This window comes from Lactuca sativa, chromosome 8, assembly GCF_002870075.4.
Source record: "Lactuca sativa cultivar Salinas chromosome 8, Lsat_Salinas_v11, whole genome shotgun sequence".
NCBI lineage: Eukaryota > Viridiplantae > Streptophyta > Magnoliopsida > Asterales > Asteraceae > Lactuca > Lactuca sativa.
Window position 1 is genome coordinate 48,010,179 of NC_056630.2, and position 19,730 is coordinate 48,029,908.

The 19,730-nt window shown below is 34.7% G+C and overlaps 1 protein-coding gene across 1 annotated transcript; it reads left to right on the forward strand.

Moving 5' to 3' along the window:
• Positions 1–1,665: 1,665 nt before the first annotated feature.
• On the forward strand, positions 1,666–2,352 carry LOC111904440 (uncharacterized). The gene has a single exon (XM_023900210.1). The coding sequence runs from the start codon at positions 1,666–1,668 to the stop codon at positions 2,350–2,352; it is 687 nt and encodes a 228-aa protein (XP_023755978.1).
• Positions 2,353–19,730: the final 17,378 nt, after the last annotated feature.

Consider the following 19,730-nt stretch of genomic DNA (forward strand, 5'->3'; position numbering starts at 1 on the left):
GTTATGGTAAAGAGCGTTGGCTTTATGACATTGAACGGAAGAATTGATTGGTTACACATGTTATCCCACTTTATCTCTCTCCTCTTAATGGTATGATAACATCATTGTTAACGGGCTCATACCTAATAGTCTAAAGGTGAAGGGAGTTCTCTCTCAACATATTGTCACATCAACACCACATCAACTTTTCTCTGTCCTCTATCTTCCATATTTCTAACTCACAACGCATAGAAATTGTATATTTCACAACTCATTCAACCCATTCAATTTTTAGTTTTAAAATAAATATAAACTAATAAAATTTATACAAAAGTAATTGGGAAATCTTTAGAAAAATCTCAATATTTTGGTCAAGTTTAAGCAAAAAGTCCCAAATTTTATTTTGTTTACAAAAAACCCCGATAATCAGATAAAATATTCAATATAGCCATTTTTACCCAGTTACCTTCAGAAACATCGTGTTATTTGGTCAGTTTATGAAAAAGTCTTAATTTTTTTTATTTCGAGTATTTTACCCTTTCATTAAAAATCTGAAAATTTCTTGGTTGAAATTATGAATAAGAAATAAACATCATTAACTTCCATAAAAATAATGATCAAAGTCTTCTATAACCAATTATTTGCCACAAAACAATGACGTTAATATCATTTTGAACTCATCAACGTCCATATAATTTATTTTCCATACAAATTTATGTTACAAGTATTATAAGATATTCAAATTATGTGTTTAACACTATATTACAATCTAACTAAACGTAGGTTAAAGGAAAAAAGTTATGTTATGTTCATATAAGAAACCATTGACTGATGACAAATCAATTAATAATATAGTATGTTAGGCGAGATTATACGAATTCTAAAGCAGAGCATAGGTTTTATCTTTAAATCCTAAGCATATATGAATAATTCATCCATGGATCAATTACTTCAAAAGTCAATAAAGTTAAATTTTGAAGCTCCAAAAAACCAAGATTGTAAAAAATGTAGTGTTTGTTCTTCTATGGATTCACTTCTATGATCACTTTGTTGAGATAATTCAGAGTCCAGTTAATTCATGCACGTTTAAATTAGAATTACTTAGTTTTCTTTACCTTTGAATAAATCAAGATCATGTGGTAGATAATTCCTGGTCTTTAGCAAGTAGGTAGTTAGTTTCCTATTTTTCTGCAAAGTTCCTAGTTTATATATATAGAAAGGCAAATGTACATAGTTTTTGTGTATCCTCTAGCTTATTTTCCTTGTTGTTCAGTGAATAAAAGGACCACTTTGCCTCAAATACTCTTGACTCTTCACATGTGATATGTGTTTCTTTGTTCCATGTTTAGATTATTAAAGTTGCATATATTCTAGTTTTACCCTTCCTTGTCACAATCACATTTTTGTCCCCTGTGAAGCATTACTTTCCTATCCCCTGTCTCTCAATTTGGTATAAAGTCCTTGTCACTCCTAAAAAAAGGCTAACACTTGGTATCAGAGCACAACCTAGTGCATGCCAAAGTATCAACCACGCAAATAAATGACAGGAAACAATGGCAATGGTGGAAATGAAGGCTTGGTCACTCTCCATTATTATCTGATGCTATCAAGAAGTAATTACTCTGCTTGGGTTATCAAAATGAGGTCTCCATGCAAGCCCAGGGAGTGTGGGATGCAGTGGAACCCATGACATCAAACACAGTGGTAGAAGTGAAGAAGGATAAGATGGCACTTGCAGCCATCTATCAAGGAATAACAGAAGACCTTATACTATCTTTGGCTGAGAAGAAAACAACAAAAGAAGCCTGGGAAGCGTTAAAAACAATGTTTGTGGGAGCAAAAAGAGTAAAGATTGCAAGAATCCAAACGTTGAAAACTGAATTTGAGGCATTGAGTATGATGGAATCGGAAGGTGTTGATGAGTTTGTTGTGAAGGTGATCAACACAGTGAGTACTTTGCGCACTCTAGGAGATACCATTGAAGAATCCTATATGGTGAAGAATCTGCTAAGGGTTGTGCCATCTAAGTTTCTTCAAATTTCCTCTACACTGGAGCAATTTGGGGACTTAGAAACAATGTCAGTCACGGAAGTGATTGGAAGACGGAAGGCCCACAAAGAGAGGATGAAAGTTCATAGAGAGAATGATGAAAGAAAACTTCTCTTGACTCATAAAGAATGGTCAGAGAGGAACAAGAAGAAAACAGGGGGAGAAACCAAGCAAAAATCGATTAGAGGTGGTTTTGGAGGCTCACGTGGTCGGGGCATAGGCAAAGGAAGAAATGGTGGTCGTGGTAAAGGGGGTTCATACCATCAAAAGGAAGGGAATCATCAAGCATCTAGTAGTCAAGACGAGTGGAATCCAATGTTATAATTGTCAGGAGTTTGGACACTATGCAGCTTAGTGCAAGAATCTAAGAAGAGGAAGAAATCAAGAAAACAATTTAATACAAGACCATCATGACAATGAACCTGCTTTGATTTTTTCAACCATCGAACATGTTGAAGTGTTTCTAAACGAAGAAAGTGTGACCCTACAGTTAAGATCACAAGGAAACACCTTCAACCAGTCATGTATGTGGTACCTTAACACAGGGGCTAGTAATCACATGACTGGAGATAAGTGCAAGTTCAGGAATCTAAATGAGTCAATTCAAAGATATGTGAAGTTTGAAAATGAAGCAAAAGTTCGTATAGAAGGAAATGTCTCATTTGTATTTCAGTGTAATGATGGGATTCAATGCAAACTTGATGAGGAATATTACATCCCAGACTTATGCGGTAATATAATAAGCCTGAGACAGTTAGCAGAGGGTGGAGATGAAATAGACCTGGTGCCGGTTGAAATAGAGCGAATGAGAGATGAATTAAACCTTACTTTTTACTGAATTAACCAAATAATCTCTTAATTAATTTAGAAAAGTAGCATTAGATACAGTGTAAATTTTCCAGTAAAGTCAAATACTTCTCACAAGCTCGGTAGCGTAAAGACTTGTTTGATAAATTTATATTAAAGTTAACCCTAACACAAAATTAATCTAATACTCGTTACTTTTACTGATTAATAAAGACAATTACAGATCTAAACAAATCAGATAACTGAAGTGATTCATTAACAATTAAAGTGGCCAAAAAAAACTGAATTAAAATCAAACATTTAATTAAGCGTAAAACTGATCAAACTAAACACTAAACACAATAAAAAAGTGTGCCTAATGATTACTTGCACAAAAGTCGAGTCGTTTGTGAAACTGAAATCTAAGGTTTTTCAGCATTACATGGCTAAAAACGAATTACAAGAGGTAAAAACAAACTTAATTGATAAATCTTACTAAACGGAAATAAGAATCAAATCTTGTTCTTCGAATCTGTGTTTGGCATTCAAAAACCTCTGAAAATCACTTCTTAGTAGGGATGAGATTTAGAACCGGAAAACCGGACCGGAACCGAAACCGTTAGAACCGAAATATATAGAACCGGTTCCGGTTCCGGGTTTAAAAATTGGCTCTATCCGGGTTCCGGGTAATCCGGGTTTGGGTCCATCGGGTCCAGGTAAACCGGGTCTGAAAAACGGAACCGGTGTTAGGAACCGGAACCACTTTTAGGGTCGGAACCAGTTTTTGTGAAACGTTTAAAAGATGTATATCTCATTCGTTTCAACTCCGATTGACATGTTGTTTTTTCCAACGTGTAGTTTAGAGTTTGTACATAATTATAGACTATAAATTTGTCATTTTTAGTTTTATATTCACTGAATTACAGTCCCCCAAAGTCGAGATATCAAAGCTGAAAGTTTTTAGTTTTTCAAATTTTTTGTATTTTGTGAAAGTTTTAAAACATGCATATCTAATTCGTTTGAAGTCGGATTGACATGTGATTTTTTCCAACTTATAGTTTACAGTTTGTATATGAGTTTAGACTATAATTTTGTCATTTTTGGTTTCATATTCAATGATTTACAGTCTTCAAAGTCGGGATATCAAAACTAAAAATTTTCAACTTTTCAGCTATTTGTTTTTGTACTTTGTATTCTGTGAAAATGTTAACACATTCATATCTTATTCGTTTAAAGTCATATTGACATGCAGTTTATTCCAAAGTGTAGCTTAGAGTTTGTACATAATTTAAGACTATAATTTTGTCAATTTTGGTTTCATATTCAATGAGTTACAATCCCCTAAAACCGGGATATCAATATTAAAATTTTCAAAGTTCAACCCACTAAATAGTAAGTAATTACCAAAAAATTCCGGTTTTTCCAGGTTTTTCGGTTCTAAACCCACTTTATCCGGTTCCAACCTACCCACTTTGATGTTTCCGGGCTTTCCGGTTCTAGACTCACTTTACTCGGCACCGTACTCAAAACCAGCGGCGGATCCCTTTGGAGCCAGGGGAGGCCATGGCCCCCCAGTTTTTTTATCTGGTAATACTTGCTTAGTAATCTACAAATCTAAATTGCCCATTAAATTATTCAAAAAAGAAAGGTTCCATACAAAATTGAACAGAAAAGGATACTTAAATAAAATAGCTTGAATTTTTTAGAATAACTAAATCTTCTACTTAAAAGGAAAAGATATCTACCAAAATTAAATTTAAAAATTGAAGTATCTAACAAGGAAGAACAAAAAAAACGAAAAGGTATCTATAATAAAATTGAAATTGTGACCCTTGAACATCGTCATCGGCATCTCTCTTCTCGTCCTCTTTGTGACTATGGATTTCTTCTCCTGTATCATGTATCATTTTCTTCCTAAGTCACTAAATGTTGCCACCATTGAGACTCTCATCCTCTTCGACCTCTAAGACTTTGATCGTCTAAGCATCTACATGATTTGATTTACCTCCACATCCTTGCTTACTTGTAAGTCCACACCAGAGTTGTTCTTTCCCTTATTGTCTTCTGTCTTGTTTGATTTCTTATGAAGAGATTTCTTTAGATATAATGGTATAAAGAAGAGTATAATTGAGTAAAGTACATTGTGCTCTTTGATACATGTCTATATAATACGACTACAACACTATTAGTTTTTGAATAATTTTTACTAGACCAGATGCCTAGATCATTAATAAGTTACACCCTTACAAAATAGGTTTTGACTTTTAGGCCTAATGCTAGAATTTGATATAGATGGCTTTCATTGTTCTTATTTACGTTTGCTTTATTGTTTAGTTGTCTAGTTAGGGTTTAGGATATAAATAAAATTATTATTAAAAATAAACAAAAATATTAAGGTTTTATGAAAATCCAAAAAAATAATTTTGATCAAACTTTACTGGTCATTGTTAGTTAGTTAAAGCTTCATAGAACTAGTTTTCGATTGTTATAAGACTAATTCATTAACAAAAAGTATAAAATTTCATATATATATATATATATATATATATATATATATATATATATATATATATATATATATATATATATATATATATATATATATATATATAAACTGAGAAAAACATGTTTATATAATTTTGATTTGTAATTTTGTTTCGGACCCCCTAAATGGTTGTGTTCCGCCCCTACCTGGAACCGAACCGGAACCGGTTCCTATATACCGGTCTGGTTTTCGGTTCTACAAAATCCCGTTAATCGGTTCCGAGTCCGGGTCCATCCGATCCGGATTTGGACCCACTTTCATCCCTATTTCTCAGTCATCTGGAATCACGAATGGTCGAAAGTTAGGTTTGTAGGAATGTTAAGGAAGCTTATTTATATATCCTAAAAAATTCGACTTATAAATTCGATCGAATTTATTTTGGAACGATCGAATGTTTTTGCTCGAATTGACTTTTTACTCGACTTTTTACATTTTATAATTTTCTTGAGGTTCTGACTTCAAAGGCTTAATTCGATCGGATTTATTGGAAAATTCAATCGAAATTTTCTACTTTCCTTTTTCTTCGACAGAAAACGAACTGATAAATCCTCGAAACATTAATTTGATTGAATTTCTAAATAATTCAATCAAATTTCGCGAATTCTGTTTGAAACATCGATTTTCCTCGATTAAAGCAGCTTCCAAGCATTCCTCATGTAACATCCCAAAATTCAAGACTAAAAATTTTCTTTTAATAAAACATTACTTAAAGTAAAATCATCAATCCAAATATAATCAGAGTATTAATTTCCAAAACACATGTTCATTATCAGAGTAAAACATTCCCAGGCTGCCTTATCTATGGTGTGTGCCATGCGATCACCCCGACCTCTTCACTCCGCTACCGAAAGTACCTGAAACCAAAACTGAAAACCATAAGCACGAAGCTTAGTGAGTTCCCCACCCTACCACATACCATGCATAACCACATACTGCACATACTGGGCCACGCCCGCTATCCTAGGCCACGCCCCTATCTCGGGCCTCGCCCGTTACAACGGCCCCGCCTGGCTTCGAGCCCCGCTCGGATACAGATCTGTTTCACTTAGGCCTCGCCTGTCACAGGGTCTCTCCCACTAACATACAATAGCACGTAAACATATCACATCACATCACATAGTCTAAACACATACTAACGGATCTTATCCTAAGGCCTCGCCTATCTATGGGCCCCGCCCTTGTCCTGCTCCTGATGAGTCACGGAACCCCTCCATACTCCTGCTAGTAGTGAGGTACGGGCCCAACCCACCCTCACTCATTCCCTAACTTGGGCCTCGCCCCTGATCTGCTGCTATTGATGAGTCACGGAACCCCTCCATACTCCTGCTGGTAGTGAGATACGGGACCTCGCCCACACTCACCTCCTTACCAGGCACATACAAGTATCACACAGACAATAAGTATAAACTATCACATAAACCATTCCTTGGGCACTCGCCCTCTATCGTTGGACCTCGTCCCGAATATCACACTAGCATACTGTGCTTAGGGCTAACCCCCGGGTCTTCTACTCATAACTACATGGGCCGGCATTGTGGCCGTAGACCCATTCATACAAAGGGAAACTCACCTGTACTGGCTGAACTGGCTGATGAACCCACTAGCTGCTGCCCGGCAATTCTCAGAACTCCTGCTCCACTCGCTCCCCGAGCTACCAATATCAAAGCAACACAGAGTCTAACTGACCCCCGAAAGACAACCAAGTCAACTCTGGTCAAAGTCAAAGTCCTGGTCAAAGTCAACCTTCCAGGTCAACCCTACTCGCCAAGTCACCCTATTAACTCGCCGAGTTCATATGTTCAGAGTCCTTCTATTCGCGACTCGACTCGCCGAGTCAGTCCATGACTCACCGAGTCTACCGATTTCCGAGTCCTGACCTGACCAACTCACCGAGTCTCCATTCGACTCACTGATTCGAGTCTCAACTCGAAGGGTTTGGGGTTTCGCGACCTGACTCGCCGAGTCCAAGAACAGACTCGCCGAGTCCAAGACATCCTTCAACAGACTCACCGAGTTGTTCTTCCAACTCGCCGAGTTCCTGCCCAACTTCATCTAACTCGCCGAGTCTACCCATGTGACTCGCCGAGTTGTTCCTAATCTTAATCCATTTAGTGGATTTTCGAGCCATGTAGGGGCTCCAAACTGTAGATCTATCCTTCCCAAGCCCATTCCTCACGTAAAGTTGCAAACTTTACGTGTAGAGAAGGAGATCTAGGCTAAACACACCATAAACTAGGTTTTAAGACAAAGAGGTTTAACAACCAACCCAAAGACTGATGCTTTAAGACATATTGGACCATCCCAACACTAGATCTGAAGTGGCAACTACATTTCTAGGCCCCAAACTCGGATTGGGTCTCAAACAACCATAAAACCCCCAAATCTCATAACACAAAATAGATCTAGATGCAAAGGAGGGAGAAATAGCAGCTTATTACCTCCAAGATGGACACAAACAGAAGTAGATCCCGGATCCACACTTCCCCTTTGAAGCAACCTTCTTAATCCTCAAGCTCCTTTCCAAAGTTTCCTTCCTCCAAGCTATTTCTCTCAAATTATGGAAGCTCTAGGGTTTACTGGCTCTCTAGGATGATAAGGAAGCTGAGGAAGGGACATAACACCCTTTAAATAGGATACAATTCCCGGGATTAGGGTTTTCCTTGAACATACCAGACTCACCAAGTCGGTCACTTACTCCTCGACCCGAATCCCGCTCTGACTCGCCGAGTTGACCCCTAAACTTAGGGTTTTCTTTCTTTTCTTGGCCTTTCTGACTTTGGGTGTTACACCTCAGCATCCTTTACTAGTTCCAAGCTCCAAAGCTCCATCAAATGCATCCTCAATCTGTCGTATTCTCAATCCTTGTTAATTTGCCCTGAAAAATCATAACAAAAGTGAGTAGTACGAGCATTCTACAAACATAATGAGAAACACACAATCTATAACAAAATAAGGGGAATAGTTAACATTTTATAAGAAGATAGTGACTAAAACAGGCTAATAGATGCATATAAAATGCATCTAACAAGTCCAAACTCTTTACCTTGTTAAATTTACTACCAAAAATTCATTTCACATAATCCAAAGAAATTGCATACTACGATTATGGCTCTTAACGTATTATAAGGACATCAACGACTACAAATAACCCAGGACGGCTTTTTTACGCTTGTCCTAAGGAGGTATGTGGGTTATCCTTTTATTACTTTTCTTTGAATTAATATTAATTTACACGATATACGTCATGTGTTTGATCTTAAATTCTCAGGGACCAGTATCTGAGTTTATCTATTGGGTTGACAAAGCAAAAGACAATAATTCGTTGATAATCAGTAACATATTTCGATCGAAGAAGAAACTTGAAATCCAAAATATGCACTTGAAGATAACGTTAATTTCAGTGGGATTTTCTTTTTTGGAATTTTTGTGTACAAGTTGTAAGTTTTAATTTCATCAACTTAGTTTTCCATATGTAACACTTATTAATGTTTCTAATATGTAATGTTTGCTTGTTTGTTAGTATTACAATGGTACTTGTAAATAATGTTCTTTCTATCTTTGTAACGTGTAACAAATATTAGGGCAATAATAATATTTTTCATTACACACAACAGATAAATTACAAACATAATTAATTGAAATTACATTGGCAATAAAACTGCAATCAAAGGGTCTGTTATTTCCCATTCTGATGGGAGGGGAAGAGGGTGCACGGTTTGTGTCTGTAGGCAATCTGAAACACATCAATCCGATAATATATTTGAACCATATCAAGTAATTCATAGATGTTTGAATGACGTTATGTTGCAATAACATGACTGCACGTTATACCCGGAATGTGCCATTTCCTACATGAACATGTATGACGGTTCAGATCAACAACAAAAGTTTTTTTAAAATAAAAAACTCGATAAATGTCGTACATGAGCGAAGACGGGATCTCTGGCGGGATCTTTGTTGCTTGCCATCAAACAGACTTTTGCATCCTTTTATGACGCACAATTTCAGTATACGGGGTGAGAACGATAGCCAAACCCGCTGAAAAGTAAATATGATCAAATAAGGTTCTGTAGAACTAATTAAACAAATTTAATAGTTCTCCTGGTATTTTTACATGCCATTAATATGCGTTCATCAAAATTCCGTTGAATGTAGGCACGAATTGCCTCGGTAAGCATTATTATCGGTACATTGCATTGATTTACCGGTAACACAAAATAAATTAGGGAATATCAATGTTGACTACATTCCAACGAATGTTAGAGAAATAAGTTCTTGCCCATTTCGCATGACCGATGTTGGCAAGCACTTCACGAGCATCGGGGGTGAGCCGACAGAATTTTTCTTCAAAATCAGACACAATATATGAGTTGGATGTCATCCAGAAAAAAGATTGTAATGTTCTGCCATAGACGCCTCTTGTGCGCATATACTTGAACACACTTTTAAAAGTATACTCATTATAAGAACTAGGGAATACATGCTCTTTTCAAGAAATAACGACATCGTCCATATTTCTTATGAACGATACTTCCCTACCCTGTCTCAGAGATTCTCTTAACCTCATAAGGAACCAGTAACAACAGTAGATATTATTTTCCATAGTCAGACCAAATGCTATAGGGAGGGTCAGGTTGTTTCGTTAATAGCAACTGCTACAAACATTGTTTTTAGGTAGTCCCCTCTAAGAGGGACACTACCTACCTATGAATGCATGGAGCTGTATTTTTTTTGGAACGAAGACAAATTAATTTAGATCTAGAAACACTATCAATTTTAAAGAAGCAATAGGAAAAATGCAAAAAAAAACAAAAAAAAAACAATATACCACCCATCTAATAGCCACAAAACAAACTTTGAAACGATCTATCAAATCTGTTATGATGCGAGTGTAAGTACGCATGTTAGTTCGTATATGGTTGTGAAGGTAAACAAGCAGATTGTTAAAGCTTTCTTCCTGCCACTCACAAGGAAACTCATTTTGAAGCAGTTTTATAAGAGATGATTACAAATTACTTGGTTGAAGTTAATGTTCTAAGCGCACGCCCACACACACACACACACACACACACACACACACACACACACATATATATATATATATATATATATATATATATATATATATAGCGAGAGAGAGAGAGAGAAAGAGAGAGAGAGAGAGAGAGAAAGAAAGATCACCACTGAACTCCTTTTGGAGCAACGAACCAGCTAACTCCCAACAAACCTTCTAACTCCTTCAATATCGTTTATAATAAAATTTTAATCTATTTCTTATTTGTAATTAAGGGATCTTAATCCAATTTCAATCTTTTGTTTCTAATATTATGACAACCGTCAGTTTCCGGTCAAGTCAAAATCAAATAAAGTCAACAAGTCAAATCGATCAACTCATTTAACCCTTATAAATTAGGGTTTACATCGTGCTTAGTATTATACAACACACTATCTTAATGTAAAGTATCATTTTTTAGCCTTCACGTGTTCAGAAAATCGAAACCTTAATCAGGATAAGATATGGAACTACTCGATAAAAACATTAATATATACCCTTCGAGGGTGTATAACGCTCATAACAAGGCAAAACGGGGTTTACAAACCTCACATTTCGAAGTTAAACACTCGTAAAGGTCACAAACAAAGTCTCTCTCGCTCTATCTTTCTCTATCTCAAATCTCTCCCAAATCTCTCCAAGTATGTGAAATCTCTCCCAAATCTCTCCAAGTATGTGAAATCTCTCCCAAATCTCTCCAAGTATGTGAAATCTCTCCCAAACCTCTCTCAAAACTCCTTTCAACTTTTTAGAACCATTTGGGGCATCCTGACACTTAACTTGGTCAAAAATCACTTAAAACGGAGAAATTATTAGTAAAAGAACCTTAAGAAACCGAAGCCTCTCTAAACTGAAGCCCCTAGAACCGAACCCTGCTGAACCGAAACATGTTGGACCGAAGTTGTATTGGACCGAACCCGAACCTTCCCCTTCGGACCGAACCTCCTTTTTGCCCATTTCACCTTTGGGCTATTTCGCTTCTATTCACCTTCGGTCCATGACTGTTGGGGACCGAACCTTCGGCCCAATCCGAGAAGCTTCGCAGAATTCCATTTTTCACCCGGTTTTCGACCACGACTTCGTTTTAAGCTCGATTTTCGTGATTTTAACGCTGGATTTTCACCCACACTCGTATTTTAACATATAAGACCCTAAATATTCATAATTTAAACACATTTGAGGGAAATCTTTGTCTAAGAATGATATATAGTGGGTAAGATTTGGTGATAGAGTGTTGACTTTGACATAAAGTTATGACATAAGCAACCTCCCATACCCACTCCATGACAACCTCAGTTACCATTCACATCAGCTTTGTCCACTCATTGTACTTTTATCCTTCCTTGAGCCCACACACACAAAGAAACTTAACTACTCATTCTCCCTAGATCACCAACACTCCACCAAAAGCAAATACACTTTTATCTCTCCATTTCTCTCCAAGATTTCGAGATTCTCCATGGGTTTTGAGCTTTTCATCCTCCTTTGGTAAGTAAATTTCATCCCTCACTTGATTAACTTACACCCCTTCACTCAAATCATGAGTTCCTTACACAAACATCATCAAAATTGTTGTTAGATCTTCGACTCTTCAAGCATCTCCCAAGTGTTCTTGACTTGGAAACTTCTTTTCTTCACCATCCATCTCCTGAAATCAGTCAAGGTGAGTTCATACCCCCATATTTTCATGTTTTCTTCAAGTTTGGGGGGGGGGGGGGGGGGGAATACAAGTTAAAACACCAACAACTTAACTAAACTCAAACATCAGCTTTCAATAGAAAAGTTAATGTTCATTCACGGACTGTTTTGAACATCTTAAACTTTTTAGTTTTCAAAACTTTAATATATGTAAATATTTCAGGGTTATACCTTTAAAATGACTACTTGCACATATTCACAGGATTTTTCTACAATTTATGGTGATTTTTACAAAATTATCTATCACTGTAGCTACGAATTCGGACAAGTCTGTGAATATGAACGTTTTCACACAAGTTATAGACTTTTAAAAATCATAATAAAATTTATGCACGAACTAGACACAATTTCTAAACTCTCAGAGTTTACGGTTTTAGTTTTCGACTTCGTATTATTTTTCTGTGATTTTTCTAAGACAGTGCAAAAATGTTAGAAACAAATCAACAGCTTATAACTTTCATCACACTTTGTAACATGTTGAGCAAAATGTTAATATTTGAGGATTTCATATTTTACATGTGTTTCTTGTTGTGGTATAATTATATAACAGAAAATACTCACTGATTTGTAAGAATCCTCCATCATTACCAATAGTACAAGACAAGGCATGATAAACCTAGTTATATTTTTGCTATACATTCGACTTACATAGAAAAGGGTTCTTTTACATTACAAACGTTTCGGATAAACTATAATATGTATAGTTTATGTTTCGTATACATTACAAACATTTATGATAAACTATGGTAAGTATAGTTTACGTTTCATATACATTATAAACAAATATGTTAAACTATAATGGGTATAGTTTATGTTTCATTTACATTTCAAACTCATTACCAAAGGTTTTCAGTTCATATAAATGAGGTGCGAATACAAAGTACCGGGTTTATACAAAAAAGGGTTTTCAGTTCAGTTTACGTAAATCTGTTAATTAATAAATTTGTGAGACATTCGCTTCACGTTATTTCCAAAGTAACGAAATCAAAAGTCCTATAAATTTAGAGTCTCTTGTAGGGAGAGTGTGATAGTTGTGTATAGATCTATATTGGGTCTGACAAACCCACACCTGAGTTGCATGCAACAGCTAGACCGGCAGGTCTGGGGTGACAAGTGTCATTTAACTTTGTGACGCCCAAAGAACGTCGTATTACGACGCCGTCTGAGTCATAGTATGGTTATAATAACTCACATGGGGTATTAACAAAACATAAGATTTACGAGTTTTACTTCTAAATTAAACAATTTTATGTCGATTTAAACTTGCATAAATTACTTTAAGTATGGAAAAATACTTGTACATTTCGGTCTTGACTTTTAAGACTACAATGCATCTTATAAGGGAAATATTGGATTTTTCTTGAACAAACATCACTTTTACAAAGAAAAGGATTTTAGCATCACCTTCAAAAGCTTATGAACTCACCAAATTAATTGTTGACACTTTTTCGAAACTACTTGTAATCTCATGAATTCACTGAACCAGATAAACAACAGCTTTTGAGGATGGGACGCTCAGACGTCAAACATTTCATTTTGTCATCATAATGTATTTGATTTTGAAATATGTGAACACATGCTACATTGTAACTTTTTCAATTATATTTATGATGGTTGTATTTACTTTGAGCACTATTATACTCGTTGTTATGATACTATACATTAAGTCCGCCACCCCCGGACGTTTCCGCCATACTTGGTTTGGGGGTGTGAAAAATATTTTTACACAACGTCCATTAGTTAAATTCCAGTTCGAACAAAAAAGTTTTCACTATACATATGCATTAGATTGGTGCATATTTTTTTCACATGGTTTTTCATCGTTGCGTCATTTGTTCATGATTTTCTCAACATCTGATTGATTCTAGCTTTGTTTTTCACATAAATTGATACATTCGATCTTATTGTTCATTCAATTCGCGTCGTTAATTGATTTGTTGTAGAACCAGAATAACATATTAATCAAGAAATTTGTTTCACGCTTTCTGCAATAATCATCAATTAATTCACCACTGATTTTTTTGACTTATCAAGTAAATCAATCGATTTTATCATAAATTCTCAATTTCCTATTGCTTAACCTGATTTCGTTTGTTTTTTTATGTCAATCGATAATATATTTGTTTATCCGAAATTCTTATCTTGTTTTGTTAAAAATTAGTGCTTATGCCACATTAACATTGTATATTTGATTTTACTGTTAATATCAATTTATCAATAGCTTCCACGTGGTTTTAGTTTTTTTTGTTGTAGATTTTATGTCCAGGGCTCCAGGCACACCAACTGTTTGTTTCAATTTTTCTTGTTAATTTTCACTAAACATTTCATGTTTAAGAAAAGAGAAGTAGGTATCCGTTTTAGTTTGGTAACTAAAAAGCTTCATAATATATGATCAATAGGTAGCTTCTTTGACAAGAACCACCTGCAATCAAGAAACCAAAATAGGTATAAAAAAATCAACCATACTTTTAATGATTTTTTACTAACAATGAGTATGTTACTGCATCAAAAAAGTTCTTCTTTTTTTTCATATTGTTCTAACTTTTTATACTCGTAATAAGATTATGATAATTTGTATGTTGGTTTTAAGTTGGATTATATGGCTCAGGGATCTAAATTACCGAATTTCCCTCGCTTACCGATCAACAAAGGCACTTGTTGAAATGAAAAATTAGAGGGCATAGTTGGAATAACATCAGGTATGCAACATCATGTGTTTCGTTTTCTTGGTATTCAACATTTAACATCTTCTTGATATGCATCATTTACATTGGTTGTATTTTTGCAACATCATGTACTTCTTTTTGATCAATTTTAGAGTCCAACTAAATTAACCAGCAACTATTACTTTTAAATGTCATTTTCCATTGACTGTCTAAAATAAGAGCAATTGTTAGATGTCACACCTATGGTCCATATAAGAATTTATATGAACAAAAATGGTCTCGGATTACTGATTTTATTTACCAAAAATTGTCCCTGTTTGTAAATGTTTCTATTTTTCCATTATGGTTTGGTGTTTATGTATTTCAATCTATATATGTTTGTTGCAGGTTAGAGTTGTATGTAATATATCTTTCGTATTTTTCTATGGATGATGTGTTGATGAATAGAGTGTAATTAGAAACAGCATAAGACTTTCTTATTCTTATTCATATGCATTTGAATATGCATGTGTAATATACTTATTCTTATTCATATACCTATACTTATTCATATGCATATGCATATACTTATTCTTATGCATATGCATATGTATATACTTATTCCTATGCATATGCATATGCTTACTCATATGCATATGCCATATACTTATTCTTATGCATATGTATATGTATATACATAAGCATAATCATATATATTTAATTTCCTTGTGCATATACTTATTCTTATGCATATGCATATACTTACATATGTGTGTGTGTGTGTATATATATATATATATATATACTTATTCTTATGCATATGCATATAGTTATTCATATGCATATGCATATACTTATGAATATGCGTATATTTATTCTTATGCATATGTCATATTATACAATTGCATATGCTTATTCATGTGCATATTAATATGTGTATGTCATATACTTATTCTTATATGCATATACTTATTCATATGCATATACTTATGAATATGTATATTGAAACATCCCAAAAAATTTCAAGAAATTTAAACTTTTCAAAACAACTCATTTAATAACAAAAGTGTTTACAAAAACATAATTTCCAGAACATGATTTAAAATCACTACTAGAAAAACAGCCTTTTACGATGCTCATTGCGCGTCGTAAAAGGCTCAGACGACGCGCAAATGCGCGTCAAGGAAGGCCCTGTCATAAAGAGAGACGACGCGCTTTTGCACGTCGTCTATAGACGACGCGCAACGCTCATTTACGACGCGCAATTACGACGCGCGTTTACAACACGCAATGCGTATCAAGGAAGGCCCTGTCATAAAGGAAGACGACACGCATTCGTGTGCCGTAACCTTACGACACGCGTGTTAATGACACGCAATGCGTATCAAGAAAGCCCCTGTCAAGAAAGGCCATGTCATAAATGAAGATGACACACATTTTTGCGTATCGTAAATTTAAATGTTTAAAAAAAATTATATATTTATTAATTTTTAAATTAAATTTGCATTTAATTTCTCATAATAAAAATAAAATACTTTTTTGATAGATCTACTAATTTTCAAATTAAATAACACATTAAAAGTCTCATAATACAAAATAAAATACCATAAACAATAAAGATAATTCATTGCATTAAGGACCATGTTAACAAAAGAATATAACATTATATACCATAAGTACCCTCAAGTAATCAATCTCTTACAATGTTACTAAAAATACCCTCAAGTAATCAATGTCTTACAAAGTTAAGAGACTTAGATACTCAGTTGGTATGTAATATGGCACTAAGAAGCCCAAAAATTGTTTGTGTTTTTCCTGTTCCTAGTGGATCCTACATGGACAAAAGGTAAGAATTAACATTTTCAAAGTACAATGCCTCAATAAGGAAATCAATGGTAAAAGGCAAATCCGAATAAGAACAAACTTTATACATATATACATGGAAGTATTGTAATACACAATAACAGCAACAAATACCAAATTACCCTTCGCTTACCTTTTCTTATGGCCACCTCCAAAGGTGAGAATTTGATAAAAGATTTAGGTCACACATTCTCTCATCAAGCTCTGTATCCAAAAGTGAGAATTTGATAAAAGATTTTAACTCTGGTAATTTGTATTTCTTTAAATGGGATTTAAATTTAATCAACTCTAATCCCTTAGTTTACTAAATTGAGGTGAAAAGATCATTAAGTTTGACCCAACCATAATCACACCTGTCCCTAACCTTCTGTGTTGTGGAAAAAGCTAATCCAACCAAACCTCTTTCTCAACTGCAGCCTTCAACTTAGCATCAACCTGAAACCAAACTCATTTTATACATTAACCAATTATAAAACACTTCATATCAATATCTGAAATTTTTAACTAATGACAAAAATAACCTTGTCAATGCAGCGATCAGCATCCAGGAGCTAAGATAAGTAGAGAGTTGTTTGTACACATCAGCCTCCGTATACTAGTCAAAAATTAAATTTTCATTTTTTGATCAAGGGTAATGACAAAAATAGTGTTTTTGACTTTGAGATGAAAACCAACCCGTCTCACAAGACGACCATTACAGCGAAGGTAATTTGGGCATACTGTTCCTCTCTCAGATTCACCAACAACACGCAAGTTTAAACTTCATGTTGTATAGCCGCATGTTTCATCATCACACTGAAATTTTACATCCAATTTCAGTAAAAAAAAATTAAAAAATAAAAATCATAATAGTATTGTTTGCATACCGTCATAATTCCTTTGTAGTATGTGGATATGAAGAATTCAATTCGTCTTTTTACCTGATTCCATTCCACCAACAATTTACTCACTTTATTTCTTTGATTTCCATGTATTATATACTATATATGTAGGAAAAACAAACCTGATTGGCTAAAGATGTTGGAGGGAGTTCCACTTGACACTTAGAGCAACAGAATTTCTGCCAAAAGGTAGTGGTGGTGTTATATCCACTAGAACCTGCAAAATACAAATCAAAATAAAATAAGGAGTAAATATAAGGGATAATTAAAGTTATATACTACTAAATAGTAGTAAATACATGGTAAGTAATTTACCGGAACCATTTCTAGTTTTTTCAAAGCAAGTTTTAAAGGTTGTGTCATGACATAGTATTTTGTAAGAAGTTGTCGAGCAGCATCTTTGTCCCCTTTTCCTTGTGTTGTTAGTACAACCCTACTTAACCCCTCAACAACATCTTCAATCTATCATTTATCAAACCAGTAAAAAAAAGTCAAAGTAATTTTTCATCATCATCCATCCCAATGATAAAACAACCACACTACCTTATCAAAGTCAACAGAAAATGTTTCATCAGGATGTAAAACAAATGTCCCTATCTTAAATAACCAGTTGAATTGTAGTGCTTGACCTTTTCTGATAATAAATTTTCAAAATAATAATTAAAAAACATTTTTAATCAGATTATTATATAAATATATCGAGTGGAGTACCCATGAGCTTCCTCTAACCCATCTTTGTATTGAAGTTATATTTCGTAGCACATAAAAAGTTAAGTAAAATAAATTAAACAATCTTTGTTTTTATAAAAAAAGAAATTTGGTAATAAAAGCTTACGTAAACCCCAAAATCAGTTGGCCATGGTGTAGATTTCCAGATTGTTGCCGAGTCTGATTTTGCCAACTCCAATGGTTAGAATTGTGTGCCAAGAAGCCATTCGTATTGCTAGATTAATAAATAAAAATTAAGAACCCAAAATCCGTCAAAAAGGTATTTAAGCATTTTAAATTGTTTTTATATAAGATTCCATTAGAGAAAGGCAGTATAATTGAGGATGGCATACAAACACTGGTCCAGTAGAGAGTTCATTATTCCCATCAAACTAAAAATAGCATCAAAAGCAAGAAACTTCAAGTCCAAAGTTAGATTAACCACCACACTTTCCAAACAAACATTATCATGCACCTGAATCAAATACACAAAAAATAATATCAAAAGAATGCAACATGCAACCAAAAACAGGGTGGCATAGATAATTAGATTGTTACCTATAGTAATGTCACATAATGGCCCAAGAACTTAAGATATATATGACAATACTTACAGGTTTGATTCAAAAACACACAAATAGAAGAGGATAAGTACTCATCTGACGATTTTGAATCCTTTTCTCCACTTACTTCCTTTGACCCCATCCTTGATTCTTTTTACCATCTATTTTTTTCAACCAAATCCAATGCAATACGAGGCTGACAAAGCCTCATTCATCAACTACCTACTTGCAATGCAAAAAACAAGTCAAATAAATTTAACCAGACATCTGGATTGAAGCATAAAAATCCAACATGCATATGATCTGGTTATGATTCATATGTTTCTAAATATATTAATTCTCTGATTATGGTGGTTTAAAGAATGATCAAGGAAGAAAAAAATTAAGTTTCAAATTGAGGGGTATAACAGTCAAAACCAAGAATGAAATTTTTCTACAATAATAAAATCAAACCTGGTTTGATAGAGGTACAGAGGTCTTGATGAGGTCGTAACATTTATCCCTTACTGCCACCATGGATCACAAAACAGTGAAAGATGAGTGTATCAGATGGAGTGTCAGCATGGGTGAATGTTGATTCAAGCCCTAGAAATTACACCAAAGGGGTGGGGGAGATGGAGGGGGAAATGATTTTCAATGTAACATAAAGGAGGTTGCTTCGAGCCCTAGAAATCACAAGACATCGAGAACATTGAAGAAGTTAAGGGGGTGTTTGAGAGTGATGTGTGTTCTTGTTCTGGATGTGTAGTAGAGATGGCATCATGCTTGAAGGTGGTTACAATCAGCATTGATTTTGGGTGGATGGTAGGTGAAGTGGGGATGTCGATCGACGTTTCAGAGTAAAATCAGAGATTGGAGAACCCAAGAGGAGAGAATGAGAGCCCAAGAGTAAAATCACAAAAGTGTGGAGTGTGAATGAGTTTTTAGGGTTCAATGGTAGTGACGATGGCTTAGGGTTTG

Excerpts from the sequence above, each read along its gene's own strand:
- LOC111904440 (XM_023900210.1), top strand. The coding sequence starts at position 1,666 with ATGACATCAAACACAGTGGTAGAAGTGAAGAAGGATAAGATGGCACTT.